Source organism: Venturia canescens, chromosome 5 (genome assembly GCF_019457755.1).
Source record: "Venturia canescens isolate UGA chromosome 5, ASM1945775v1, whole genome shotgun sequence".
Lineage (NCBI taxonomy): Eukaryota > Metazoa > Arthropoda > Insecta > Hymenoptera > Ichneumonidae > Venturia > Venturia canescens.
The window spans coordinates 7,850,351-7,877,612 of NC_057425.1; the positions used below are offsets into that span (position 1 = coordinate 7,850,351).

Here is a 27,262-nt window from a genome sequence, read left to right on the forward strand (position 1 = left end):
AAATCGTTTTCAGTAGAATCACCGATTCAATAATATAGAGGGTAAAAATAATTTGTGAAAGACAATTTAATTTGAACAATACTTCAGAGATTTCTACTAGTGTTGCTAGATTTTGTTGCATGGTAAAAACTAAAAATTCGAGTAAATCAAAATGTCTTCCAAAGAACTCTGTGTACGTACCTCAACACAGGAAGAGAAAAGGGATAGAAAAAAACTACCTTTTGTCTGATTTCATTGACCAATGACGGATACTGAGATGTAAATAAATATTTTGCAACATTCATTGAGATTCAAAGATCTTTCAGGGTAGAAGAATTATAGAAAAAAAAACTTGAATTTTTATGTAGACATTTTTATTATAACTTGAGAAAGGTAAAACGACACTAAGCCTTCAAGGCGTATTTCCTGATGGGGAATGCAGATCGTTTTCTGATCTCTTTGAGAGTCTTGCGGCTGGCTTGATGGGGTGTGAGTACTCTGCGCAGAGCCCTGGTCTTTTTCGGCCTCAAGTCCAAAGGCTTGTACTTTTTGTTCTTGTACAAAAGACGGAGGTTCTCCTTTTGCTTCTGGTGCATAATAATGTACACACGAGCAATAGCTTTGCGAACAACACGACTGTAATCATGGGAGAATAGAAAATGTTTGAAAAATCAACAAATTTGACAGGAAAAATATTCGGGCATGAAACTTGAGAATCGAAAGAAAAAATGTTAACAAATCGCTTACATTTTGGAAAGCTTGGATGCAGCTCCTCCAGTGACTTTAGCAACCCGGAGACTGGTCAGCTCGGTTTTGAGCTCTTCGAGCTGCTTCAGCAGCTCCTTCTTGTCCTTCGTCCTCAATTCAGAGCACTTAACTTTACCCTGCAACAATAAAACGCGTTGAACTAACCTCGAAACAACCTCAAGAGGAAGTAACCTCAAAATTACGAAATACAATTTTCGACACAACAATCGAACGTCAACAAATTTTCACGAAAATAAATATGTAATAAAAAATGTTCATCAACACCAATAATGAACATTTAAAAATTTCAAGACGGATATCATAATGCAAGAATGCCCGTCGTAACGGAGCATGATGGTGTACGCTGCACAAAACTTCGAAATTATTGTTCAAATTGAAAAAAGTAATAACTCCCGATTATATTAAAATCATCTTATCACGTGATTATAGTTTGTTCATCGGTTCGATTGTTTAATGCCATTGTCACAACGATGTTTTAGATTATTTTGGATTACGAGGTGGATGCACACACTAACCATTTTGCCACAAATTTACCGAAGAAAAGAGAGAGAAAATTTCGGAAGTGCTATACACGTTCGTTATAACCAGTGAATCAAATGAGCTACTCTTTTTTTTTTTTTACGAATGTTGAACGAAAATTTCTTGAACTTTTTGGAAGTATTCTTATTAGATGAAAATTGACAATATAAATAAAAAACCAATTATAAGCATTGATTGTATGTTGTTGAACAGATATTGTAGTTTTTCTTGAAATATTCATTTGACTGAAATTCGGCCACTCAATCCGTCTCTACCGGAAATCAGGTTCGATGATTGGTTGAATTCGTGAGATACAGTGGATTTCAACCAATGAAACTGAATGTTTTCGACATCGCGCGATAACTCTTTTATTTATAATTTTTGGCAAAAACAACGCTAGTCTTTACACTTGTAGTCGCAGTTACTGACAGATGTAATTCGAGGTTATGGTTCCGCACGAGCGTTATCGTGATAAAAAATGATATTAAGAAATTTCCCACTTCAGTGGGTATGCGGATTAGTGTTGTTTATCGTTATTTTATATTTGAAAGTAAAAATCAATCATTTGGAGGATCAAAATAGGAAATTGGGTATGTGTCACAAGCACTCTGGGTCAGCGAGTGTTTTGAAGGCATTGACATACCTGTCAATAATTTCGTTTTCTTTTTATCGTGTTATAGTTGATACCGTCACTCGAATTCAAAATCAAGTTAAGACTCATGGGACCGACGTTCGGCAAAATAGGCTCGCAGCTTCGGACGATATAGTTATTATTTATAATAGAGTTCCTAAGACTGGTTCAACTAGTTTTGTAGGCGTTGTTTATGATCTATGCAAGCCGAACAAATATCATGCTCTTCATATAAATGTTACGAATAATATGCACACTCTAACTCTTCCAAATCAAGTGAGTAATTGTTTTTTTGCAACAACTTCCATTTATCTCCAAAATTAATTTTTTTGTTTACATATAGCTATTGTTAAAGACTTTTATGGCCTAGGAAATAGTACATGCTGTCAACTTAAAGTCTAATTTTTAGTAATAAGTGCTTTTAATTCAAAGAACTATTTCAAAAACTAAACAGAAATTATCGTTCTAATTTCAATTCAATGGCTTTATGAATTTGTTTTTTCCGGTCACAGGTACAATTTGTAAATAATATAACGCAGTGGGATGCTGTCAAGCCAGCTTTTTATCATGGACATATGGCTTTTTTAAACTTTGAGAAGTTAGTCACACTAATAATGATTTGCATGGAGAGAACAGAAAAAAGCTGTTAATCGTGTTTTTAACTAAAATGCGTAATTTCAGATTTGGTGTAAAGAAAATGCCTCTGTATGTAAATTTACTGAGGAAGCCATTGGATAGATTTGTTTCGTATTACTACTTCCTTCGTTACGGAGACAATTTTAGACCTCACTTAATCAGGAAAAAGCATGGTGATACAAAGGTTAGCCTTATCAATCATCTGTACATTGACAAGAATGATCAGATGGATCATTTTAATTTCATTCATGTTTTAGACATTCGACGAGTGTGTGAGAGCTGGACAATCGGATTGTGATCCAAACAACATGTGGTTACAAATCCCCTTCCTGTGTGGTCATGATCCAGCTTGTTGGGAAGTTGGGAACAAGTGGGCTTTGGAGGAAGCTAAGAAAAACTTACAAAAACATTATTTACTTGTTGGTGTTACCGAAGAGCTTGAAGATTTTGTGCAAACCCTCCAAGCTGTTCTGCCTCGATTTTTTCGAGGCGCTTTTGACTATTTTCTACACAGTAAATAAACCACTGTTTCTTAACATCACATTCAATCTATTATTTTATCGTCTTAAAATGTGAAATTCTTTTTAATTTTGCATGTTCGTAAAAATCTTTGCAATAATTGAATGTTTTGGAAGAATAATTGAGCTCATGATTTTAGAGATTGTATTTAAAAAATCCGGCTAATAGAAGGAATTTTTTTTTCTTTACAAAAATCAAAAACTTACAATTATTTTTGCTTCTTCGATCAAATTTTTTGTGAATTATCAAAAAAAATTGATTTTCGTAATAATGTTTGGAGTTCCAGAATGATTCTATAAGAGCTTCGGAGAACAAAAACTTTCTATGATTTCCGTGTTTGTTTGATGAAATTATGTTTTCAAACATAAGTATCGAGATTAACTTTTCGAGTAGATCATACTTTCATTTATGCCTTTCTAAAACTTTGACCAAACCTCAACATTTCAATTGTCTTAAATTGTTACAGACAACAAATCACACCTTCGTCAAACAACGCGCAAAACGAATCCTTTGCCGGAGACTGTGGAGAAAATCCAAAAGTCTGTAGTGTGGAAGATGGAAAATGAATTATACAACTTTGCTCTTGCGCAATTCCATTCCGTTAAGAAACGTCTCATCAACGCATCCCCGCAAGATGCTAATCAACATTTTATGTATGAAAAAATACGACCAAAATAAATATATACATTTTTTGTCTTGTTTGTCTTTCCAAAAAATTTATAAACGTAGTATTAAAATTTCTTTTTTGATAAAAAATAATCTCATTGCATTAAATTTTGTATTTATCCTTGATCCATTGGTTTAGCAGCTCTCAAAGCAAACATGTAAACGGGAAATAGTCCTTTAGGCAATCTGTGCTGTACTTGTTCTGACAGGCAAATAAGTCCAGCTTTCTCAAAACATTTTTTCAGCTCTGTAAGAGGCCTCGTTACAGAAGAATCTTGTGTGTCAATTTCCAATTTATCCGAACTCGTGACGTTTTCCTTTACCACGAGGACGCCTTTATTTCTCAAAGCTGGGCTGAAATTCAAAAGTAATACAGAGAAAGTGTCATTTAAATATTTGTCGTCTTATGAACTTGTTAAAGTAAAATATTTTTTGGAATATTTCCTTTTTGAAAATGTTCATGTTACAAAAAGTTATGAAGAAATAATTAAGACAAAAATGTTCTCCTTTAAAAAATGGTGAATGACGAAAGTCATAATTTTCACATGGAGTATCATCAATTCAGTATTCACAATAATAATGGTATGAACTAGAAATACTATTATATTATGCTAAATATTATCTATCTAATGTTGATATTTTTTAAACTTACATGCATTTTTTAAAAAATTGTATTAAGTCAGCATCTTTGAGATGGCCTAGGACCCATTGACACCAAATAACATCATATTTTTCAGGTGCCGGAGAAAAATCTTGCAACCCTACAAAATTACAAGTTTTATATATCAAGTTCTTCCATCGCATTGACTTCATTCGTTTTTAATCATAATTCAAATTACCTTGCGGATAAAATTCTCCTATTCTTGATGAACACGAGGCCAACGATACTTTGGCAGCTTCTAAAAATTTGCTGGATTGTTCAACCAGATCGACTTTTTTGAAATGCTTTGTCAATAGGTTCTTCGTTATTCTACCAATTCCACTACCACAGTCCAGAGCATAATTTTTTTCAGGTGCATTTTTCATCTGCCAAAATTTACAACCAATCACAAAACAACAATGAATGTTGAGAATTTGCATAAGTGAACCATTTCTCCCAGTGACTCAAGATATTCTATTGCGTCGTGTACTATTTGCCTGTTGAGATTAGTACAGATATCCAGCCACTAAAATGAAATGACTGATGCAAACTTTTTTTTTGACACTTATCATTTCAAGATCTCGATGATAAATATTTCGGAAATTCAATTAATATTCAGTAACATTTGTCAATCGTCAACATTGAAATAAAAAAAAAGTATTTGGCGACATGTTGATTCACGAGGGTCCGACAATGAATAATTTTTCTTTCGTTCATTTGATAACAAATATTTTTTGTGCGATTATTAATGACTAACATGAAATTGAAATCATAAAACAATAAATTTATCCTTCAACATACCTTAAAAATAATCTTTAAAAAACCCTGGGAACCTTCAATGTCGGTGTTCGAAATGAAACCAAAACCTCCCAACATTCCATCAACGGTGGGAGGTACTTTATCCCAATATTTTGCAGCATCAGTGTAGAATTCAAGACCCTCAACGTCTTCCGAGACCGATTCTACGTTTTCACTGTCTTCACTCATTTTGTTACCTCACACTTCAAGATTTTCTACAAGAATTTCTCGAACAATATTTGTTTGAGCGTTCCACGTGATGAGGTAAGGAAAACGTGACAGCTTCGCGGTAACGTGGTACGCTGGCGCAAAACAATACACTAACAAATCCGCTCCGCTCCAACCCAAATGTTTGTTCATTCTTCGATTCCTCTGGAAAAACGCCGGTAAACTACATGAATTGCTGGTTTTGTAATAAAAATTGGGACTTTATATGCCTTTGATGCGACGGTGAAAATGAGCATGAAAATCACAAGTGTTCGATTAGTGTACTTTCAGGGTGATATTCCGTATTTTTTATTTTGAATTGTTGGGTATATATATGATGGAATGTTGAAGAAACAACTTGCATCGACCAAGCAAAAAAATACTATGATCTGCAGCCTCGACGGAGGCTTGTTGAAAAGACGGCATCTTCGAAAATTTGTCGCTACGAAAAAAGCGCCGCATCCAAATAAGATCTACAAAAACCCCGGCATCATCGGAATCTCATTTTTTTATTATAGCGCATATATATAAGAACAAAAAATTCATTTTATCCATTTATGAAACTTGGTGTACACGCCCGGGACTTCAAAAAAGTTGAAAGCGTGACATATATCGTAGGAAACTTTTTCTCGAGCTCCTTCACTCTGCAAGTCTGATTGTGACTGTAATCAGTACCGTAAATAAAAAAGCATTCTGAAAGCAGTAAAACATTGGGTTTTCAAGAGTTTCGAATATACATAACAATGGGGTCTTATTACAAAAGCGTTGATAACCTGCTGCACCAGCTACGAAAATCGTTAACACGAAAAAGAGTCAATATTAGAGTTTTGCCCCATTAAAATACGTTCCAAGTTTCTTATCATTATTGTTTTTTCTCCAATCATTAGATCAACAAAAAAAAAGTACACTTATCGTACACATTGCATGTACAATAAACTCGACGAAGGAACGCATCTATGACTCGCAGTTTAATTTTTTCGCTATTTTACCCGGTTTTTCCTAACTCTCTTTCTCAGTGGGTTGTGATCGAGGGATCGGGGGCGGTAGAGAGGGGGAGATTGGGTTCTCGATTGAAGAGTGCCGAATCGAAGGAAAAAGCCTCATAGTTGAGAAAGCTTTTGTGACAAACTTTACAAATTCCTTTGTTGCCTCTCTCAAAATTTTTCGAGTTTCGCAAAAAGTTTATTTTCGGTAATATAACAACGAAATATAAAGTTTTGAAAAATAAAGTGTTAGTGGAGAGGAAATTCTTCGATTATTGTGTACATTATTGGACGTCTCTCGTGTTGGTGTGTACAGTGGTGAATGTGTGAGACAAAAAAATTTACGATAAAAAATACGAGAAAAAAAATCCTCTCCCCACCCATTTTTTTATTTTTGCTTGCTTGGCGTACGAGAGAGTGTAGAAAAAAAAAATTCGGCATTCATTGAAATGTCGAGAGTCTGGTTTCGGGAGTTGAAATGTTGCTTTCATCGACGAGACTACTCGTATGTGGTAACACATGTTACTACGAGACTCTCTAAGTTGTCATTAGCGAGCTCGAGTTATCGTAAACGCAACGGAGAAGTGAATTTTTTTTAACGCGGTCTTGCTTGCAAAAATTAATCACGTCCAGGAAGACGTTTTATGAACAATAAAAAAACTTTACGCATATATATATATGATTAATATACATATATATAGATTCAATAATATCGGAGTTGACAGCGTTTAGTTTTATGCAACAAACCCGAGTCTCACACGTCGTGTATCGTATATTTTTCACCAATGTGCCAGTCTCTCCCTTTAAACGAACATAAAAACATACATGAATGTCCAGAGGAGTGCGACAGCCATGGATGTTGACTGTCCGATTGTAAGCTTAAAACGTTCAAGCAGCGCTCCTATGATTAACGAAATAAGCGCCACTATGTCTGTCACATCACCGTCAACTTCAGCTCCAAGGTATATTCTTTGCTTCCTCATTGAGCCTTCCATTCTCAAGTTAAACCCAAATTTGCATCCATGTTGGCTTTTAGTTTTCTGAACCTCTGCGTACAAATACCAAAGTTGAGGTCCCTGTTGATTTTTACTCGCTGGATGCTTGTCTAAATAAGAAGACAGAACGCATGAAAATTGTTGTGACCGTTCTGTCCATTAGCGATAAGTCTGATTTTGTGAATGACTTTCTTAGATTTTTACAAGTGCAAGAAGTCGAGATGGAAGATAATTCATCGATGAGAGCAAAAGTATTGGCTTTCTTATACAATTTAAAAAAAATGCTCGAATAATGCAACAAAATATTGTAGGAATAGAGTATGATGCTCAAGTTCTTCCATCAGGATCTGAGATTTCTTTGTATTCAATAACACTCGATATTTTTACAATGGTAAAATTTGTAAAAATATTCTTGAATACGATCTTAGACTCTTCTCTAGAAATTAAATTTTGCTTGCAGTTTTTGGCTTTTGAAAATAGACAATTCTTTTTTTGGATCAAAAACCAAATCTGCAGAAATGAATAAAATACTTGGTTGTGTTCTAACAATGAAAGACATAAAAAAGTCCCTTCACTCACCAACATACTCAATCTAAGGCCCATTCAATGATAGGGACATTTATCAATCACATTTTTAGCTGTTTACTGTTATAGCAGAGATAAAATTTATCCTCTTAAACTCCTATATGAAGAACAAATTTTGTATTTTTTTTACAAATAAATTTTAAATGGAATAGAATTTGTGAAAAGGTATTAAGTACGATGATTAGAATCTCCAGACTATTTTCTTTGTAGTCTTAGAATGAGGAAAGTGTTTAATAGAACTAAATGCCAAATTTCATAAAAATTTTTCAGGGAAGCAGTGTCAACGTTCAATGTGTTCTCCAACACTCCTCGTACCCGTCGCTTCAGCACAAGCGTAAGGAAAATTTTTTTGTCTATTATATGTTTTTGCACACTAATAAAAATAGTACTGGTGTACAATAATGACGAAATTTGTATCTTTGAAATGAAACGCAATGCAGTCTTTTCTTGGAACTTGCCCAAAATAGGTTGAATTTTATTTTAGTTTAGTGCTTTTCTCATATTTCTGAATAATTCAAAAAATATTTGAATTTTAAAATACTAATAAGTAATGAATTTATTTGCTTCTTAAAAATAAAAACTTGAAAAAAAATACAACTACTCGATAATTAATTCATTGTACATCAGTGAAAAAAACACCAGGCATCCAAGTATTTAGTTAACATTTTGGCATATTGGTTTTCTCAGAGTCCTGGCAGTATACCAAGATTAACACCTCGTGTTAGTCAATTAAGGCAAGAAGAATGTGTGGATGTAGCCGGCCGAGAAGCTGCACACGAAAAGGAGATACACAGTGCAATGCAAATTTCTCAATCATGGGAAGATCTGACCCTAGAAGCTGAGGGATTATCATTCAAAGATTCTGAATCGCCAACTCAACAATTGACCAAGTCAGAGCGTCAAACGGCTAAAAGGATATTTGATCCACTGAGCTTGAATTTGCCAGTGGGAGGAGGACCGCCTCTGTGCTCGTCTCCGTCGCCAACGAGATCAGGATTAGGCCAAAGGCAATGTTACTCACCCGGAATTCATATGGTTAACTGGAAAAGCAGTTTATCGCCAAGTCCAACGAGGAAAGCATTTGCCACAAGGTAATTTAACAAATAAAAAAACAATTTTTTTGCATAGAATGTATGAATTATTTTTTATCATTCATTCAAACAATTTGATGGATGATCTTTTTTTTTTACGTTCTTAATGGTCCTATATCCTCTAAGTCGGGTAAAAATATTGAGATGTTAGAAATATGAATTTTTGCGTTAACAAGAATGAAAAATTTTGAGAATGTTTCTAGACACTTTTGAAAATGTTTCTTATTTTTTTATAAGAAGATGTTTATTCTGGATATATGAGAATGGCTTCGGCGAATCTATTTAAATAATCATGAAGTTTTTTCTATCAATAAAATTTTCTTAAGCATTCAGACATTTGCAAAGACTTCAAAACGTTTGAAAACTTATCTAAAAAAAATATTTTGTACCATAAAAATAATGTCGATTTTTTTTTTGGTGTATACAGATTTTTATTCCATTTCTCTAATTGTTTTTTCACGTTTGCACACAGACGCAGCCTGAGTCCCATTGCGATTCGTCCAAGTTGTTTAGGCCCGGTAAAACGGAAATTCGAGTTGGATGACAACAGCTGCGATCTTCAACCTCCAGCAAAGCGAACATCCAATTTAGTCATTTCAAATTCTCCGCGGTAAGATTTCTACGGTATTTTTCAATTTCCAAACTCGTTCCTTACCTAAATGAGAAATATCGACATCAATTTTACTGTTTCTCTTCACATCACAATTAAATTTTCTAGGAACCATGTACAAATATTTATTCTTCGCCGAAAAACTGGTGTGAAGTTGGAGACAAATTAAGTTTTCGTGAACAAAGTTTCCTTTTCTCTGAATGCCAGAACCCAAAAATCTTTTGAATCTCATACAGCAGTTACTCGAATTTAAAAGACATTTCCATGACTGCGAATATTCTATTGGTTGTTTGCTTTATAATTTTTTAAAACAGAAATTTCTGTTCAAGTTCCTGTTATCTCATGTCTGCTCAATATATCATCAACTTTATCGTGACTGCTTGATTGTTTGATTCTTAATGTGGCTTATGTATTGAATTGGTGTAGATTGGACTCGATATCGAGTCCTTTGCCGGGGACTATCAGTTCGGCAGGAACACCAGAGTCTCTGTCGAGCGTTGATTCACCGAGTTTTTCGTTCAGGCCGGTGGACAGTCCATCACCGGGCCGTGTATTAACAAACGGCGACGAGCCCATGTTAGAAACGTGTGAAGGGACCAAAACATCGACGGAACGTGGCCAAACCGAGCAAGTTGGGCAAGGCGATAACAGGTGAACGAGCGAAAACACACACACAATTACACATACGCCACGTGCAGCCAAAGGTCGTCGTTTCGCTGCGCAAACGAAAAGTAAAGAAGGGAAATGAGAAGCGTGAAAACTGTTACCAACAATCACTTACGACGTCGCTTAAATGTCGTTTCGTCTCGATAATTTTACATGCTGATACAAAAAAATCATTATTTAAACAAAAACAATTATTTTTGTCTGAAAAACGAAACTCTACAATAATCGCTAACACCTCTTAAGGATCTTTGTACACGCAATTAGCGATTAATTCCATTCGGACTTTCGTTACTTGGAAATTGGGTTTAAAATCACAAACAAGTCAACTTTTTTGAGATCTTTCCGACAAGAATTTTTAACAGTAATTATTTTGTATAAATAATGAAGTACATAATTTTGCGTTATTAAAATTCAATTTCTCAATATTTTAAAATATTTATAGAGCTTTCCGAATTTGTCCTAATCGAAATATTTTTCTCGGAACTCGAACTGCATGAAAAATTTCATTAGTGTTGATCATTTTTTCATAGAGATTCTCTCAAAATTTTTACGTTATTGATCACGCAATCGCATAATAAATACAATCTCGTGAAAGATACAAAAGTATAAACTTCATAAGACGTTAGACCATTTAGTAAAATCAAAACAATTATTTTCAGAAGTAAACGAAGCTCTCATTATTTATCGAACCACATCGTGTTTCAAAAACTAGAGAATAATTCTACGTCGTTACTATTATTGAAGATCAATTTTCGTGACATTCTGAAGATTTATAATCTTGTAAGAGTTTAGGTATTGGAAGCTCGCATTGAGATTTTAATCCGAAAGAATTTTAGTCTGTCAATTGTTGTACCAAAGATCCTCAAGGGCACTGAATACAAAGCGGTATATATTATTTAGTCTCACATATTGGAGAGACGATTGATGGAGAAAAAACTGTCGACACGTATTCTTTTCGTTGTTTTTTTTCTCAATCGACGTCTCGTTCCCGTTTCGTTCTCGAATGCTCGCGCGTCTCAATAATGTAATAATTTTTTAGAAAAAAATTCACGTGGTACGTGCGTTAAATAATTTTACTAGGTATTCAGTATATGTGTATATTTACTCTACGTTAGATCGGCCTCAAATATATTTTTTCTTTTTTTTCGAATGCTTATTTGAGGCTCGTACTTACAGCTAGTCTTTTTCGTTCGATCGAATTACGGATTTGGGATGAATGACATTTTGGCGAGAGTCGTGTCCATGTGTCTCGAATTGCCAATGATTGTATACGCTGATAAATTATTAGTTGCTTGATTTACGAAAGGTAAAACACAATGTTGTCAGCAGACATAAACAAATAAACTGTCACAATCCTCGTTCCGTAACATCCGGAGTTCGCCCCTAAATGTGTACATATGATTGTGTGGGTTCGTTCCTTCGTATGAAAGAAAAGCTGAGAATTATTGTGGAAATTTCTCAACAGTAGTTCCGATTGAAGATCATTTTGTATGTCATCGAAATCCAAATGATTTACGATCGAGAACAACGTTGAAAACTGAAAACAATAATGTCTACGGTAGGTTGGATCGAATCGCGAAATAAGTAGCACCGTTTGGGTTCAATTATAATGCATCGAGAGCTAGAAAGAAGATTGGATACGGCATCATTCATAAGTACACATTCAGGTTGATATTCCAAATTCTCCAATCGAATCGCCGTATAAATAAGAATATCGTCCCACCGAATGAGGTCTGTGTTTCACAAAGCGTGTGCCTCAATAAGACAGTCTGGCAAATAATTATTATCACCATTTCCGCGAAATGAGAATACAGGGAATGAGGAAAATGAATAATAAAAAGCGCGACTTCAAGCACCGGTGTTGTAACGTTCGATTGGAGAGCGTTTCACACCAAAGTACAATTAGAATTATTCTAGAACTTACACATCTTATTGAATTCTTCACTATTATGCTATTGATGACATTTTGTTTTATTGTTTCAAATACTGCGATATTATTGCCCCTAGAAAGGTATATATGTATATACACGTTTGTTTTTATTTTCATTTACCATCAAACTTGATTCTTCAATTGATTTTTCGCTAATACCATGAGTATCGATGTGTCGAGAATTATTCGAGGGATGCAACGAAAAACGCTTCTCAAATCTATCGTTCCTTTCGACCCTCAATCCTTCTCTTCGAACCGCGCAACTTTGCGATCCAGCAGTAGCATAAATACGAATCTTCGATGTCCTCTCGACCGCCACCGCTCTCTTCAACTTTACTTGACTTTGAGAAATTCAGATAATTTTCATCCGCTTTTTCTATCGTACGAATATTGCATGCAAGAATCCATTTTTGTTTTAAATTTTTCCATTGGTAATGCTGAATTAATGAAAAAAAATTAAATTAATTCAAGTCATTTATGAAGAATGAAAAACAGCGTTTCGGATAAGAAACCCGGATCAGGCACAGACATCTTAGATTAATACATTATGCTTCCTACTCCCAAGACTGAAATTGATGTTTCGTACAGAAACACCCCCACAATCCCTAGAATAAATGTATCTCTTCCACAAAAATAAATCATATGAAAAATGAAGCAAAAAAGTGGACAAGAGCGACGAATTTCACGCTGCACTTTGTGCAGGAGTTTGTCCAACACTACAGGATCTGTGTTCTGTGGAACTCGAGCTTTCCACTTTATTCATAATCAACCATTATTCGATAGTCTTAGTACAAAGAGATACCAGACCCTCTTCCTCCCTAAGGGTTTATTCATTAACGAGTGCATTGCAGTTTAAACAATTGATGAAACAAACTCTAAAACTGTATGTTTATCAAGAGTTAAACGGAGATTCAATCCTGATAAAATCCTGATCTTGAAAAATAAATCCAATGTAATATAATGAAAAATAAATTTATAAATTAAATTTTTTGTTGTACTCTCCAATAATTATGTAGATAATTACAGCATAACCATGTAAGTTCTAAATGTTGGTTAATCATAAAATAAAATGATGAAAACAAAAACACGATAATTACGAGAATCAAATAAAACCGTGGAGCTGAACTGCGAAATATACAGAACATTCGTTCTTGTCAATATATCTAACTCATCGATAAATAATCCCATTGAAAAAAAAAAAAAAACAAAAATTCACGACGCCTTTATCCTGCTTTTCAAACCAAAGATTGTATTTTATATTGCAACACTCTCATCAGTGCCTTTAATACTGAGCACTACTGAATTCCAACATTTTTTATCAGACAAAAATTCCTAAAATTCGTTTGATACAATTTTTCTTTAAAAACTCACAAAAATTGAAAGTAGACAGATACATTTTAGGTATTTGCAATATGGCTAGTATATTTTTCTAGATATTGTAATTTTAGTTTTCATTTAAGTTTTTTAGAGATCATCTAAAGTATTCGTTCTACTCGTTACCCACATACGCGTTCCAAAGGTTCATACCGAACGAGCATATTTGTTCATCAGGGTTCTTCCAATAATGTATAGGCTTTATAACAACATCAGTCTCGTAACTAAAATAGGAATAATCGAAGACACATATCATCAAGGGCATAATATACGATTAGAAGACTGCAGTCGTCAGATTAGTAAAAACTCGTGAAACAAATTTCACGAGGCCAAAATACGATTGCATTTTCAAGGACAGCCTTGGTACGTGTAGCAAACATTTACCAAAACATTAAACTTAGCAAGTGTAAAGAAAAATACTAGTTTTTGTTCCATACTGAATCGAACGATTCTACATTGTGGGAAAATATTTATTAGTATAATGAGGAAGTAAATAAATTTCGTTTATTTACATGTTAAGAAATTTTTTTTCTCTTATTCGATTGGTATCCAGCCGATTGTTCTCCAGTTTCAGATTCATCAACATTCGTATAAATAGCGAATACCGCTTTGCCGTAACGTCTTCCTTCTGAAATATTGATGACACATGTTCAACAAATCATTTGTAATTTATACAAAGAAAACAGATAAGTGACAATGAATTGTTGGAAATTTCTGTGAACTCACCGGCTTTCAGCAAAAGATGTTTGCATTGAGCGAGCACCGAAGCTTTGGCTTTTGTCTCGTTCAGGCCTAACAGGAATGCTCTGATGTTTAGAGAGTTAAGAAAACATAATACACTCAATGAATTGTAGCTGAAGCTGAATATCTCTCAAATGTAAAACTCTTGAAAGGATACAAATTTATTACATCATACGGATTTCTGATTAAACTATGGTTCGTCGCACCACTGGATATTATTACGTTCTGTAAAATATAAGAGAGAAAGAGAACATGATAAAATATTACATTATTCTTTATGTATAGACAACAATACCCTGTAATTCATTAAAATCTATTAGACTCACCCTGCTTCTACCAAATATATAAAAAAGATGTGAATAATGCAGAGCATATTTTCTTGTTGATTCATTGACGACGTCTGCGTATTGTATCTCAAAATGTACACCTCTCTCAACAGCCTGAAGATAAAGTTTCCTATTGAACTTCAATCCGGAATAGCACGATTTCAAAGTTACAATATCGGCGTTGGATTGAGAACAAGCAAATTGGAGCGCTGCTTGAGTTTTTGGCACTAGTCCATAAAGGTCATATTTTTTGAGAATTTGAGACTGCGTTAGAGTGTGTATTTTTGATGAATCACCAAAAACAAAAGTTATTCGACTCAAAATAACCAATTTATCTGCAAACTCATTTTTCAGTTCGGTTAAGTTGAACGGTTCAGGTAACGTGGACTTTATTTCATTATCAGCGCCTTTTTTCTTTTTTTTCTTTTCGTTCTCAAATATCGATTCATCTACCGTTTGATTAATCGCCACTGTTTCGTAGCCCACTGCACGAAAAAATAATAACAAAAATACTGTATAGTTATTGAGCGTATTCAAAAAAAAGATAATCGATAAAAGAAATCATCAAACTTACGGCGGTAGAGTTGTAACAATATCTGACGAATAGTTTGCGGATTTTTATCGTCGGGGTTTACGCAAAAATCACAAAACCCTGAGTACGTCCGCATGTCTTTTATCTTTAAATATTTTCATTCAACTTTTTTGACTGTACGAATGTAAACATACACGGTCCAGTTCCCGTGGTTTCCCCCCTCCGGGGTACTGATTTTTATTGGTTATCGATAAAAATGAAAATTGTACATTTTTTCCAATCGACAGTCGGTATCCAGATAACCAGCGTACAGATATAATACTGGTAATATACCAGAACGCGTATTAGTACTGTACTTGCCAGGTACCGCCGTACCGTGAGTGTACGGTACTAGTACGACGTGTTGGGTACGTCGTATTGGTACCGTATCGGTACGCCGTGGACTGAAATTCATTATGAGCAGTACGGTGTATTGTTACGGTACTGGTACGGTAGTACACTCACCATATCAGTAACGTACGACGATTGTACACAGTAATTCAACGAACTGGTACAATACTGATAATATGGAAGTACGGTGAGCGTACGATACTAGTACGGCGTACTGCCACGGTACCAATACAGTACTCTTACCAACCAAGAATCAACATAATCAACGATTTATATATCAATTTTATTTTTAACTTAACAAACTTCGGCGACAGTGCCGTGGTAAGTCTTTTGGCTCCTAAGCTGAAGGTCGAGAGATCGATTCCCGCTTTCGTTATTTATTTTTTCAATTGGTTCATTTCGAGATTATCCCAAATTGAAACAAATTATATGCAATTTGATAAAGTGGACTAATTTTTCGAAAAAAAAACCTTTTCCATTTAAAAAATGAACAATCATTATCGCCGTATGAATCTTACCCTTTTACATTTGGATGAAAAACAAAATATCGTCACAATAATTCTGCATTTATTTAAATTGCTTAACATTCTTTACGCCGTTTAAAAAAATATAAATAAATAAATTTAAAAAATGATTTGCCGAAGGCTCGAACTGTCGAACTTCGGTTTTCTAGATGAGCATGTTACCATGTCACCAATTGACATCATAAGATTAATTATACGAATGCAATATATAAATCGTGGCAAATTTTTGGAAATCATTTAGTACGTTGTCTTGTACGGTACCTGTACGGTACCAGCACGATCGTAGAATTCACACGACGTACTGGTACGATACAGTCTTTTTCGTGGAACTCGTACGCAGGGATACGAAATACCATTTAGTATGCCGTTCTAGTACCGTACGGTCTTTTCTGTGGAAAAAGTACCAGAACACACCTACAATAATATTGCACAATATTTTTATTGTGCAATAAAATATTGAGTACTCCCTTTTGAATTCACACGTTCAATAATATGGACTCAATAAAATTGACGGCCATTCCCATCAATATTTTCATGCGAGCAACGAGCAACATGTCCGACGACGAAGTTTTGGCAGCGGCCACGCTGGTGATTTTGAATTTCCTTTCTCGTAATGTCCCTATAAAACGTCTTTTTAATATTTTTTTTTTTTATATAGAAATCCAAAACCTGTTAGACTGATATTTTTCAGTACAAAGTGAATTCAACAAAAGCTCTTAACTTATCATTCGTGTTTATTGTTTAATATAAAGTGCGTGGTTTGAATTTTCAGAAACTCTACTGCGTCGGACACGTAATCCGTACGGACAAGTCACCGGAATGCAGACGAGCTGCAGTGTTGGTAACGAATTTATTGATTCAAGGACTGGGCAAAGATGTCCTAACAGATTTGGGGCATGATCTGGTGCCTTTGTATCGAGCTCTCAAGTTGCTTCGCGACAACGACGACGATCACGTGCTACGTTTACACGCTCAGCTTGCTCTCGAGGAGTTGGATGACATCGTCCGATTACTAATATTCTCAGTCCCGAAGAAGTTCGATAAACGAATATACCTTCCTCCTTAATACCATATATAAATAAGTAGACGTTGTCGTTATTCATTTTATTGTTTCTTTTTTTTACCACAAATCGATGAGCAATCGTCGATTCCTTTTTAATGTTCTAATATGTCGATGATAAACTATTTTTCTGTACACAATTAATATAAATTCGTTAGTAATATAAATTTTTGAAAATCGATATGTGTAATTATTTCGAGAATTGCGTATATGTATCTACGGATGTGATGCTTCGATTAATCGTTGCCTGCGAATTCGGTAGTACCGTTAACTCGTTCGCTGTCAGTGACGCAAGTATGCGGGAAAAAAATACGTACCACTTTCTTTTCACGGTGCATATTCATGCGCACTTTACAATATATTTCCATTATTCTTTCTGCATGTTTTTTTAGCGAAATATTTTCGGTGCGGACATATTCTTCAACCGTTTTGGCAAAACGATTTTTGTCTTTTGAAAAGACATTTTTCTCCTCTGGTCTGCTTTGGCTGATTCAAAAAAAGGTCGTATCTTCTGAAAAAAATCCTGCTAATCTAATGTAATCTCGTTTCAAACAGGCGTACATTCGTTGCGGTTGAGGAGTCGATGTCGGCGAAGGTCTCGGCGTTACTGCTCGGAGTATGAATTCTTTGCACGATGCTTCCGGGAAAGTCTTGTGTTTTCCGTCGCCCGATGTTTCGACGTCATTGTTCGCGCTGCCCGAAGTCATCATCTGCGCGGCCTGAAGCGTGCGAAAGCAAAACGAGCGAGTAACTTCGAATTTGTCGAGGGAAACAAGTTTTTTTTCGACGTTTAAATGGACGAATTTGTTCTGTGAATAATTGTTGTCACACCAACCTTTTGAGCGTCGCGAAACATGGTCGTGATACGCGACCCGATGTTGCCTCTCGCACCTCCCGGGACAGAAACTTCTTTGCTGCGCATTAGCTGAACGATAAAAGAAGCAAACTCTTTGCAATCATCGTTGCCGCATAATTTGTGCTGCAGTGAATTGGCTTGCGCCACTAATGCCTCGATGCCTTCGATGTCCCTCGCAATTTCCTGAAATCCAAAAGCAAATGGAGATTTGTTTCTGTTCAACTATGAGAACTCATTACAAGAAATATATTGTAGATGGTAAAATTGTTCTGGGCATGCACGAGAAATATTTCATGAAATTGTGGAATGTTTATTTCTCACTGGAAACTCGCGATAATTTTTCAAAAATTCACTTGTGACACTAGAAATTCTCATTCATCACAGAATACAACAAATTCGGTAGGAGAAAAACTGTTCAGTTCTGAAAAATTATAAAAACGAGAAGAAAAATGTTAATTATCTCAATGACAAATATTGCCATTGAGATAATTGGATTTCTAATCCTTTTAAAAATCTTTCAAATAGACCGTATGTCGCTGAAGTTTCCAACGTTGAACTTCAATGAAATTGAACAAAAAAAAAAAATTCGATTCACCGCTTTTTTATTTCACGAATCACTTCGTGAGGTAAAAAAGGACGACATGCCAAGTTTGGTCGAAAAATTCGTTCCGGAATACCCCCATTTCGGAGGTTGAAATTTTCGAAAATTTCGTATAATTTTTCCTATGAGCATTTACCTCCCACGATGGGTTCGAAACATGTTTCACGCGATTCTGAGTGAGTTGAATGAGACAAAGTTGTAATGAGCGAAAAAAAAAATTTCGAAGAGGTGAATCGATTTTTTTTTTTTTCAATTTCGTTCAAGTCCAACGCTGGAAACTTCAGCGACATATAGACCGTAAATAGTTCCAAATTTTCCACGCGTTTTTCTAAAAATAATCAGCATTACTTTTAAGCTGAAATTCAGAAGAAAAAAAATATCAAAAAATATTGAATACTCCAGTAAATCAACAAACTTATTTACTGAAAGTTAAAATATTCTGGTTGTTGACCAATAATTGTTTTCGAGAAAGTCAATATTGTTTCCTACAATTCCTCAATTGCCTCGCAGCACTTACAGCTCTTCAGAGTAGTCCGATTATTCGTCCATTTTCTGCGAACTACAAAAGCCCGAAGTTTCAATAAAATATAAATATTTGTGTAATTCATGTTCAAAAGAAAATCTTCGATCACTGCAATAAGATGGAGGTGAACGATCGATGACATTTCCAAGAAAGTTTGACCTTCGACCTATGATGTTTGTCCAGGAGAAAAATGATGAGCGTTTCATTGAAGCTTACAATTTTCTTACGTACCTCGTACAATTGTAATTTCTGATGAAGCGGTTTCGTGGCGTGTTGCAATTTATTCAATATGCTCTGCGTCACCTCAGGCAAATTGGGCATTGCATTTTGTTTCTGTTTGCTCAGCGTATAAAGCGCCGCGTGTGTTAGCACTGGTAAAAGCAGTTGAGCCACCTGACCGAGTCTCTTCGACGTTAAATAATGAATTGCTTTCTCGGCCTCTCGAGTATCGTCGAACAAACGTTTTTGCCTGTGTGCCGGCACAGGCTGAGCCGAGCTCCACGTCGTTGACCAAGGATTGTTCGATATTCTCATACGCGGCGAAAGATGACCTACGAACAATTTTATTTATTATCTACGCTTCCCAATCGGCGATTTTTTTGAATTATTCATCGGTAGGCGTCAACGTACGATGCGAGCAAAATATATGTACAAGTTTTATGCATTCTTGATGCACGTTTTCCACGCCTATGAATTCCACATTGTAATAGTCGAAGACCCGTTGCGATTGAAATCGCAATTTTAATAAATTAATTATTTGTTTGTAATTATTTAATTTTATCGTTCGAATTTTTCGATTATCAATTGATAATCGAATTCTAAAATGCAGTTTAATAACAATAAATAGTTTCTACGAATACTAAATTTAAACAAATTCAAATATTTCACGGAATTTTCATGATTCCATTCACTTCCAGGGATGTTGAATGAACGTTCGCGAGTGCAAGGCTCTTACAGGCTGTTTTTCTGAACATAAACCCTGCAACGGGATCGAAAACAAAGCAAATTTTCTCTTCGGCATGGAATGTTTCCCGCATGCTGTAATAAGGTTTAATTATATAGCATTCTCTTCATTTTTTCATAACGGAGAGAATGCTGTGCGATGGTGTAGCATTCGGTAAACGTTTGTTGACAAAAACAACGCGAAACGAGAAAATCGTTCGAAAAAATGCGTTCAAGTTTTTCCTTGCACGAGTCTCAGTAGTTTTTGTGCAATTCTGACAGCACATGTTTTGAGGCAGCATAAAATTGATAATTTATCATCCGCAATCATCATTCATACCTCCGGGCTGTCCCCATTCGTCAACGCCCTCTTCCTCCACCCAGTCGCGAGGCGAATACCAGCGGATGAAATCTTCGAGTTCTGCGCCAGGATTCGCAGCCTGAAAATCGTTTCAATACTGTTATTCACCACTGCGATAAACTCGAGAATATTTCTACAAAAAGTTAGCAAAAATATGAGAAAATTTTTCGAATGGCTAATAATAATAATAAAAAAAGAAAAAAAAGAAAAAAAAAAAGATGAAAAACCAGAAATCAAAGGGAAAGCAATTCTGATAATTTACCTTGAAAGATTCCATGTCAGAAAGCAAAGAAGCGCTCATGAGTCTGGCGCGCATTTCTGAGGCGTACTTGTCAGTGCCAAGTTGCATCATAACTTGGGCATCCTCCTCGAGTTGATCTTCGGTTTTCGGGACTGGATCTTGAGTGACAGGCAAATAAAGAGCATCGCCAGTTTTGATGAGACGCAAAGATGGATGTTTCGCTAGTCTGCCAGTCGGACGATTCCACAACAAGTGTTTCGTCTTTGTGTGCGTTTTCGGCGGAGTTGAATCGTCGGGCTTGATCGATTCGTCGCTCGTACACTCGAAAAATTCTTCTTCGTCCTCGGATTCTAATCAGAAAAAGAAATCAACGAGGCATTCGAACAGCAATTTATCACTCGGGGTTTCAACCTAAATGACTATTATTTAAAAAATGACACGAATTACGTCATCGTGGAATTCCTCTTAAGGAGGGACCCTGCTTTGAAAAACCAAAAAAATCGATTGTTTTCGAAAAGGGTTTTGGATAGATGGAAATGACTCGGCATAGCCAACTTTTCTGTGTAGTTTCAAGGATATTTTAAGAGTACGAAAACATTGTTTGAATTTGAAAAATACTAATTTGTACATGGTTTATGCGCCAAGTCGCATTGTCCAAGTTTCTCAGTTGCGCCTACAATGTGGAGATCGTAATTATTGCCTGCAACAAAAATTCCAAAAATATTCTTTCCATTCACATATATATTTTCGTTCCATACGAATTTATGAAAACTCAATAAAATTGCAAAATTCTATCTTCTTTAGAAGAGTTTTTTTTTCAAACTTGCTAAAAATATAGAATTTCGCAATTTTTTCGAGTTTTTATAGGTTAACATGGAAGGAAAATGTACGAAAATGGAAAAAAAAAATTTGAAATTTTCGTTACAGACAACAATTACGATCTCCGCATTGTAGGCAGCTGAGAAACTTCGAGAATCAGACTCGGCGCATGAACCATGTACAAATTAGCATTTCTCACATTAAAAAAAAATCGAAATTTTCGACTTTCTAAAGCAGGACCCCCCTTAATTGTATTTTTCCGTCAGATTGACGCGTGAGTTGAAAAATCATTGACGAAACTCGAACGAATATTGGCAAGCGATCGATTTTGGGGATCATCGTTTTATTACCGGTGTCGAAATCCATTTCCATGCTCTGCTGATGCCTCTGAGCGGTCTCCTCGCGAGCCTTTTTTCTCTCGACGCAACAATTCATCATTTGGAGCTTCTGGTGGAGGATGCACGTTCTTACGGAGTCCGGGAATCCTGTGCCGATTCTGGAAGCAAAATTGATCGGTTTTTATGAGAATTTAGTCCGGGGAGATGACTCGCGCCAAAGTGACGTTCACTCGTGCCCGAATCGAATTTAATTTTCTTTCCTAGAGACGTTGAGGAAGAAAAAAACGTTGGTAACGAATGTTTTTTGCGTTTTCTTGCTCCAATAACGCTGCAGCAGTCTTGCACGAGAGTTGAAGAAACTCCTCGGGTCGAAAGCGTATATGTGCGTTTACTTGAACGAAACGAAACCGATGAACCCGCGCTTGTTGCACGCTTTTCTGGGCCACAAACGTACCAAGACGCTGCTACACCGCGAGAGCCCGGAAGTAAAAGGCATCAAATGCACGAGGTTCTTCAACTTTGTACGATGCTTCAATTTGGCATGCGGAGCCTTCAACGCGAATACAAATACGATGGATGTTTTTGGAGTTGGGCAGTAACTACGCGCATTCGAATTTACTTTGATTATTCGAGCGTCGAGAGTTGGCTGATAACATTTTTTTGATAAATCGTTTGTTTGGATTGAAATCTCGAATCTAAGTTGGGAAAGCTCCCGGAAGCAAGAATTTTGAGTTACTTTTTTGGTCCCTTGCAGTCAAAGATTCGAAGGGTTCGCCATTTTTATTGAGAATATCACAAAAAATCGGAGAAAGAGCGAAAATCGCTTTTTCTCGAAAAAAAAGTGAATCGGTACGATCGCATAATGGATTTATAGCTGCGAAAAGCATTACGAAAGAAGTAATGAAAAGAAAAACAATCGTTTTTTAAATTTCATTTAGAGTTATAACAGCGGTGCGGAAAGAAGGAAAATGATGCATCATCCTGCTGGTGTTCTCAACACATAAAATTAAATTACATCGCACGTATACATAGAAATCCGAGCCACAAGAATGAAATAGTGCATTTCACCAAAGCACCCACAGCGCACAAAAGCGGATACGTAAGCGCGGTAATTCAACGCGCGATCGTTCTTTCGTTTCCTTATAAGGATTCTCACCTGAAAATCGTCGATTGTCTCTCGGCATTATTTCCGGTTTTTTATTCCCAGTTATGTGTGTGTGTGTGTGTGTGCGTCATTAAAAATCTGAGTGCTTGTACACACACCTGTTACTTTGACCTAATTGTCGAATAAAAACTCCATTTGGAAGATATTTCATTTAGGAGAAAGAGCTCCGAATTTTCTCGATTCCTCAGGCCCGAGAATCTTGACTTTTATCGATCTTTTGATGGGTAATTCCGGTTCGGTAAGCTCAGTGGCAACCTCAGCACTCGCAGGAGCCCGAATCTCCCCGAATGGAGACAAGTTCGAAAAACTCCGGTGGCCCTTTTCAAGAAAAGTTGATTGTACGGGAAGAAAATGGTCGCTAATCGCCACGAAACAAAAATTTCGACGTCGGTGCCCAAAACTCGATCGCACACTTTGGTGCTCGCAGCCAGCGTTTTTATCGAAAGCAAATGGAAAGATGCGGGGAAAGCTAAGAGAGCTCGGTGTGCGCGAGAGGATTTACGGTGCAACTGTTACAATGTGGGCTGCCGTGTTACTCGAGTGGTAACGTCACGTGGCCGCGCGACGACCCCGCAGGAACTGGCAGAAGAGGAAAGAGATGAAGGACACAGGGCAAAGACAGACCCCTGAACCCCCTTAAGGAGTTTCGGTACAGAAGTCAAAATATTAAGAAATTGATCAAATTTGGTGATAATGTTCTTCAACATCAAGTGCGAAAACACAAATTTTTTCAAAATTTTCTTCTACTTAGTTATCGAGTAATTACGTATTAAAGCAGATTTTTTATGCCCGGAATGTATACCTATATATATGGAAACGCTATGCTTATACACGTAAACTTTAGTGATCAATTACTCGATAACTGTGTAGAAGAAAAATCTTTAAAAATTTGTATTGGCAAATTTGGCACTAAAGAATATGTACACCAAATTTTATAAAATTCTAAACTTTTTGAAATTTTTTATGTTTTTAGCATGGTTTAGCATGGCAACATTGTATCGTCTGTACCGAAACTCCTTAAGGAGGGTGGCTACCGACGATACAATGTTGCCATGCTAAACCATGTTAAATACATTAAAAATTTAAAAATGATAAGAATTTAATAAAATTTGGTGAACATATTCTTTAGGGCCAAATTTGACAATACAAATTTTTTCAAGATTTTTCTTCTGTACAGTTTTCGAGTAATTCATCACTAAAGTTCAAGTGTATAAGCATAACATATTCCAGGCATAAGAAATCTGCTTTAATGCGTAATTACTCGATAACTAAGCGCAGAAGGAAATTTTGAAAAAAATGGTGTCTTCGCACTTGATGTTGAAGAACGCTATCACCAAATTTGATCTATTTTTTATCATTTTGACGAGTGTAGCCACCCTCGTTAAACAGGCACGAGAAATTTCGTCGTCTGGACGTACATCCGCTTGTGAAATTTCATAGAATCGAGCCTCTCGTATGAAGGATCCTCAAAACTGCGTGAGCACACATGGCTCAGGGCACTCGGGGAGAAGGAACTCGTACGAGTAATGAACGAAACCTAAATTCGTCCAAACTATCGCTTTACAGGATGTTTTATTGAAAAGCTATTTCATTGGGGGAGAGTGCGCCGGAAAAACGGACTTTGATATCGAATGATGAGTATAGATGACGAATAAAAAGAAATTCTGATGAATTAATCGATGCGCAGCTGCATTACGATTTTCCTTGTGCTGAGACGAGGCTACATTTTTTATAATTTTTTTGCGAATGGAGATTTTTGTTTATTACCGTACGAGGGCATCGAACGAAAAATTCGTTCTGGATGATTCGGTACGAAAAAACATTTAGTGGCTCGGATCGAACCGAGTATTTTTGATGAAATAATCGAAATTTGTTGCGATTAACAGTTTTTTTTTAATATTCTGGGTACTCGAAGTTTTTCGATGTATTTCGACTGTTTTTTTTTTTTTTTTTTTTTTTTTTTTTACTTGAATTATACGTTTTTTCTCAGCAAGAGATTCGACGGATTTACAAGTTCGAAAGGAAGGCACAAACGAGAGTTTAATTCAGTATAATTTTGAATTTTCGTTTCATGGTTAGAGGAGAGAATGAGACGGTAATTTAAAGTAGTAAAATGCTAGCGTAGAGTATCATAAATCATATTGAAAGATAACATTTAAATAACGAAGTTTAATGAGTTGATGGCTCCCAGAAAAAGAGGAAAGTTCAAGCGGGAAAAACATCACTTTCACTTAATTTTTTTCGTTGTTTACTGAGACGATACACCGAAACAATAAAATAAAAGGGAGCCCGCGGTTCTCCAATAACCGGAAAGAGACCGCGAGGCATCAAGCAATAAAGGTTGGTTCTGCCGAGGCAACTCGAGAGATAGCGAAGCATCAGATGAGCATTGGGAGCCGCGCGTTCTCAAATTTCGAGGATTTCAATGGGAAAAGTCTCGTTTACCGATTCCGAAAAACAGGTTTTCGGGGTCTTCCATGAATTTCGATATCCCTAGGAATGTTGCCCTATAAAGCGTCTCCGCGAGGTTTAACCTTCACGTCGAAAAACTCGTCCCACTCGAGAGGGCAGAAAAAAGCGCGGGGAAAAGGGTGCTCTCACGGGAGGAATGAGGAAAATGACGTTTTCAAGTCTCCAGTAAAAGCCCCCACTTTTCGTGAGCCACCGTTCCCCCACGACAAAAGCTGTTTCGCCAAATCGTTGTCGAAAGCTTAATAAATAATTAATATCTCTTCAACGCGTCAAGCTACAGAGTTCGATGAGGTCGCAATCGAAAGAAAAAAAATAATAAGAAATATGTCAACGCATAATATTCCCCGAAATGATACAGTTAATTAATTATTGAAGAAACAAATTTTGAAAATTTTCGAAAACAATTGGAAACGCTATCGCTCCGGTAAAGAGTCCCTGGCAGCAACTCGTCATATCTTATAAATGTACTTTTGTCTCAGAGTCGCTGCCGCGACTCTAGATTTCGCTCGCTTTCAATAAGTCACCAAATCCCGTGAGAATAACGTGCGCAACAGGTTGTTTTTTCGGAGCTCATAAAATCGGCATTGTTTCCCCGGAGGCTCGACGTCAGCCGGGCTCGATCCCACCACCAGCCCACGCCTCTGCCTCGAGCCTCACGAGCCGTTCCTACAGCAAATATAACTATACGGATGTCTCGAGAGCACACGAGCACCGCTCGTGTACGGGGATCGGGACGGTGTGAGTATACACACTTAAGAAATCGTACGGAGGAAGGCGAGCAACGCTGAGGCACGGACACCTGGAGGAACGAGAGGACGAAGAGACCGGGGAGTTTGGTGAAAGAGTGAGAGCAAGAGAGAGCGTCGCCCCCTCTTTCTCTGCATGATGGGAAGGTGCATGGGATACTCGACTCGTGTATAGAGATGGAGGGAAGGAAGCTACGAGCGCTGTAAGAAGCGAGGCTCGCGGGACGAAGCGAGACGCGATATTCGACGCCGGCTCGAGACCGAGGCTTCGACGAGTTCTTGCAGTCGAGCCCAGGACGGTGATGCCGATGCGAGCACCGCGAGGAAGTTAACGGGAAGTTTTTCACGAGCTGGCGCGCTTCCTTTTTATTTTATTTTCTCTCTCCGTCGAGCGCTCACTTTATTCGCGGTCTCAGTTTCTTCTCCTTGCCTCGCCGATCCTTTCGCGTTCTCGAAAAAATTTTCGTCCCTCGTATAGGACGCCCGCGACTTCGGGCCACGCGCTCCCGGCTTCATTGGAGGATTAACGACCCTCGATCGATTTCACGAATTTATGAAAAACCTTACGTCAGACGATTTCGGTTGCAGAATGTAGACATTTTCGGACTCCGAGTGATCATCGAGCAGTGCGATCTTTTCAAACGAATTAACTCGTTCGCGCGCACTCCCGTTTTTATTTATGCACTCCAATTGTTCTGTGCGGTGATACGAGACTCCGGTGACAACGAAATCCTCAATCCGGGACGCAGCGATCTGTTTATTGTTTCTCGGCAATATGTGCTGTTGGAGAAACTGAAGATAATAGCGCGCTCTGAAAATCAGTAAGTTATCACATTTCTCTGCGCTCATTCGAGCCATTTCGCAGCGTGCTTGTACGTACACTCTTGGTCAGAATCGATCGCCGATCGTCGCTGGGCTCGATAAAATCCACGGCAGCGATCCCGAGCAGACCATAAACCAGCAAGAAAATAATCTTGACTGCAGTTTCACCGATCAAAATATCAAGCGAACCGAACGAATTTCACTCC

At 36.8% G+C, this 27,262-nt stretch overlaps 7 protein-coding genes across 13 annotated transcripts in view; 3 read left to right on the plus strand and 4 right to left on the minus strand.

The window, feature by feature from the left end:
• Window positions 1-336: 336 nt before the first annotated feature.
• RpL35 (Ribosomal protein L35) lies at window positions 337-1,394 on the minus strand. The gene is made up of 3 exons (XM_043419594.1): window positions 1,263-1,394; window positions 727-863; window positions 337-615 (listed from the first exon to the last, which is right to left on the minus strand). The coding sequence occupies exons 1-3, from the start codon at window positions 1,263-1,265 to the stop codon at window positions 384-386; spliced, it is 372 nt and encodes a 123-aa protein (XP_043275529.1). The 5' UTR covers window positions 1,266-1,394; the 3' UTR covers window positions 337-383.
• Window positions 1,395-1,655: 261 nt separating this feature from the next.
• Window positions 1,656-3,744, plus strand: Hs2st (Heparan sulfate 2-O-sulfotransferase). Its single transcript, XM_043419582.1, has 6 exons — window positions 1,656-1,856; window positions 1,947-2,173; window positions 2,410-2,495; window positions 2,579-2,717; window positions 2,791-3,046; window positions 3,519-3,744. Exons 1-6 carry the CDS (start codon window positions 1,745-1,747, stop codon window positions 3,728-3,730), a joined length of 1,032 nt encoding a protein of 343 aa, XP_043275517.1. The 5' UTR covers window positions 1,656-1,744; the 3' UTR covers window positions 3,731-3,744.
• On the minus strand, window positions 3,634-7,290 carry Ntmt (N-terminal methyltransferase). 3 transcript variants are annotated; one of them, XM_043419590.1, is made up of 5 exons: window positions 7,172-7,290; window positions 5,160-5,528; window positions 4,558-4,744; window positions 4,371-4,479; window positions 3,634-4,072 (listed from the first exon to the last, which is right to left on the minus strand). In XM_043419590.1, exons 2-5 carry the CDS (start codon window positions 5,343-5,345, stop codon window positions 3,835-3,837), a joined length of 720 nt encoding a protein of 239 aa, XP_043275525.1. In that variant the 5' UTR covers window positions 5,346-5,528; window positions 7,172-7,290; the 3' UTR covers window positions 3,634-3,834. The 3 variants fall into 3 exon arrangements, with proteins under 3 accessions (XP_043275525.1, XP_043275526.1, XP_043275524.1); XM_043419591.1 differs by lacking the exon at window positions 7,172-7,290 and adding an exon at window positions 5,649-5,760; XM_043419589.1 differs by lacking the exon at window positions 7,172-7,290 and having other exon boundaries at window positions 5,160-5,767.
• On the plus strand, window positions 6,128-13,208 carry LOC122411062 (P2R1A-PPP2R2A-interacting phosphatase regulator 1). Its single transcript, XM_043419583.1, has 5 exons — window positions 6,128-7,308; window positions 8,197-8,260; window positions 8,614-9,017; window positions 9,490-9,627; window positions 10,054-13,208. Exons 1-5 carry the CDS (start codon window positions 7,172-7,174, stop codon window positions 10,280-10,282), a joined length of 972 nt encoding a protein of 323 aa, XP_043275518.1. The 5' UTR covers window positions 6,128-7,171; the 3' UTR covers window positions 10,283-13,208.
• Rpp30 (ribonuclease P protein subunit Rpp30) lies at window positions 10,244-15,542 on the minus strand. 3 transcript variants are annotated; one of them, XM_043419587.1, is made up of 6 exons: window positions 15,239-15,542; window positions 14,665-15,149; window positions 14,496-14,563; window positions 14,324-14,403; window positions 14,110-14,225; window positions 10,244-10,343 (listed from the first exon to the last, which is right to left on the minus strand). In XM_043419587.1, the coding sequence occupies exons 1-5, from the start codon at window positions 15,330-15,332 to the stop codon at window positions 14,113-14,115; spliced, it is 840 nt and encodes a 279-aa protein (XP_043275522.1). In that variant the 5' UTR covers window positions 15,333-15,542; the 3' UTR covers window positions 10,244-10,343; window positions 14,110-14,112. The 3 variants fall into 3 exon arrangements, with proteins under 3 accessions (XP_043275522.1, XP_043275521.1, XP_043275520.1); XM_043419586.1 differs by lacking the exon at window positions 10,244-10,343 and adding an exon at window positions 11,377-13,821 and having other exon boundaries at window positions 15,239-15,541; XM_043419585.1 differs by lacking the exon at window positions 10,244-10,343 and having other exon boundaries at window positions 14,050-14,225; window positions 15,239-15,536.
• Window positions 15,543-15,613: 71 nt separating this feature from the next.
• Window positions 15,614-17,351, plus strand: LOC122411067 (transport and Golgi organization protein 6 homolog). Of its 2 annotated transcripts, none has more exons than XR_006261072.1 (2): window positions 15,614-15,907; window positions 16,883-17,351. XR_006261072.1 is itself a non-coding variant. In XM_043419593.1 (2 exons), the coding sequence occupies exons 1-2, from the start codon at window positions 16,603-16,605 to the stop codon at window positions 17,174-17,176; spliced, it is 390 nt and encodes a 129-aa protein (XP_043275528.1). In that variant the 5' UTR covers window positions 16,031-16,602; the 3' UTR covers window positions 17,177-17,351. The 2 variants fall into 2 exon arrangements, 1 of the variants encoding a protein (XP_043275528.1); XM_043419593.1 differs by lacking the exon at window positions 15,614-15,907 and adding an exon at window positions 16,031-16,698.
• Rab3GAP1 (RAB3 GTPase activating protein subunit 1) overlaps window positions 17,200-27,262 on the minus strand; it is a 51,036-nt gene continuing 40,973 nt past the window's right edge. For both annotated transcript variants that reach the window (XM_043419572.1, XM_043419571.1), the window contains exons 9-14: window positions 21,864-22,009; window positions 20,716-21,044; window positions 20,433-20,532; window positions 19,382-19,701; window positions 18,006-18,209; window positions 17,200-17,889 (exon numbers count right to left, since the gene is read on the minus strand). In XM_043419572.1, the coding sequence (XP_043275507.1) occupies window positions 17,662-17,889; window positions 18,006-18,209; window positions 19,382-19,701; window positions 20,433-20,532; window positions 20,716-21,044; window positions 21,864-22,009 (1,327 nt within the window). In that variant the 3' untranslated portion in view covers window positions 17,200-17,661. The remainder of the gene's footprint in view (window positions 17,890-18,005; window positions 18,210-19,381; window positions 19,702-20,432; window positions 20,533-20,715; window positions 21,045-21,863; window positions 22,010-27,262) is intronic.

Excerpts from the sequence above, each read along its gene's own strand:
- LOC122411062 (XM_043419583.1), top strand. The coding sequence starts at position 7,172 with ATGAATGTCCAGAGGAGTGCGACAGCCATGGATGTTGACTGTCCGATT. Across the intron at positions 8,261-8,613 it reads CCCGTCGCTTCAGCACAAGC|AGTCCTGGCAGTATACCAAG; the intron begins GTAAGGAAAATT and ends TGGTTTTCTCAG. Across the intron at positions 9,018-9,489 it reads AGGAAAGCATTTGCCACAAG|ACGCAGCCTGAGTCCCATTG; the intron begins GTAATTTAACAA and ends GTTTGCACACAG.
- LOC122411067 (XM_043419593.1), top strand. The coding sequence starts at position 16,603 with ATGGACTCAATAAAATTGACGGCCATTCCCATCAATATTTTCATGCGA. Across the intron at positions 16,699-16,882 it reads TTTTGGCAGCGGCCACGCTG|AAACTCTACTGCGTCGGACA; the intron begins GTGATTTTGAAT and ends TTGAATTTTCAG.
- Rpp30 (XM_043419587.1), bottom strand. The coding sequence starts at position 15,332 with ATGCGGACGTACTCAGGGTTTTGTGATTTTTGCGTAAACCCCGACGAT. Across the intron at positions 14,404-14,495 it reads CCGTATGATGTAATAAATTT|AGCATTCCTGTTAGGCCTGA; the intron begins GTATCCTTTCAA and ends TCTAAACATCAG. Across the intron at positions 14,226-14,323 it reads ACATCTTTTGCTGAAAGCCG|AAGGAAGACGTTACGGCAAA; the intron begins GTGAGTTCACAG and ends TCAATATTTCAG.
- RpL35 (XM_043419594.1), bottom strand. Across the intron at positions 616-726 it reads GCATCCAAGCTTTCCAAAAT|TCGTGTTGTTCGCAAAGCTA; the intron begins GTAAGCGATTTG and ends CCATGATTACAG.
- Ntmt (XM_043419590.1), bottom strand. The coding sequence starts at position 5,345 with ATGAGTGAAGACAGTGAAAACGTAGAATCGGTCTCGGAAGACGTTGAG. Across the intron at positions 4,745-5,159 it reads TTTTAAAGATTATTTTTAAG|ATGAAAAATGCACCTGAAAA; the intron begins GTATGTTGAAGG and ends AAATTTTGGCAG. Across the intron at positions 4,073-4,370 it reads CAATTTTTTAAAAAATGCAT|CCCAGCTTTGAGAAATAAAG; the intron begins GTAAGTTTAAAA and ends TTTGAATTTCAG.
- Hs2st (XM_043419582.1), top strand. The coding sequence starts at position 1,745 with ATGATATTAAGAAATTTCCCACTTCAGTGGGTATGCGGATTAGTGTTG. Across the intron at positions 2,174-2,409 it reads CTCTAACTCTTCCAAATCAA|GTACAATTTGTAAATAATAT; the intron begins GTGAGTAATTGT and ends TTCCGGTCACAG. Across the intron at positions 2,496-2,578 it reads GCTTTTTTAAACTTTGAGAA|ATTTGGTGTAAAGAAAATGC; the intron begins GTTAGTCACACT and ends GCGTAATTTCAG.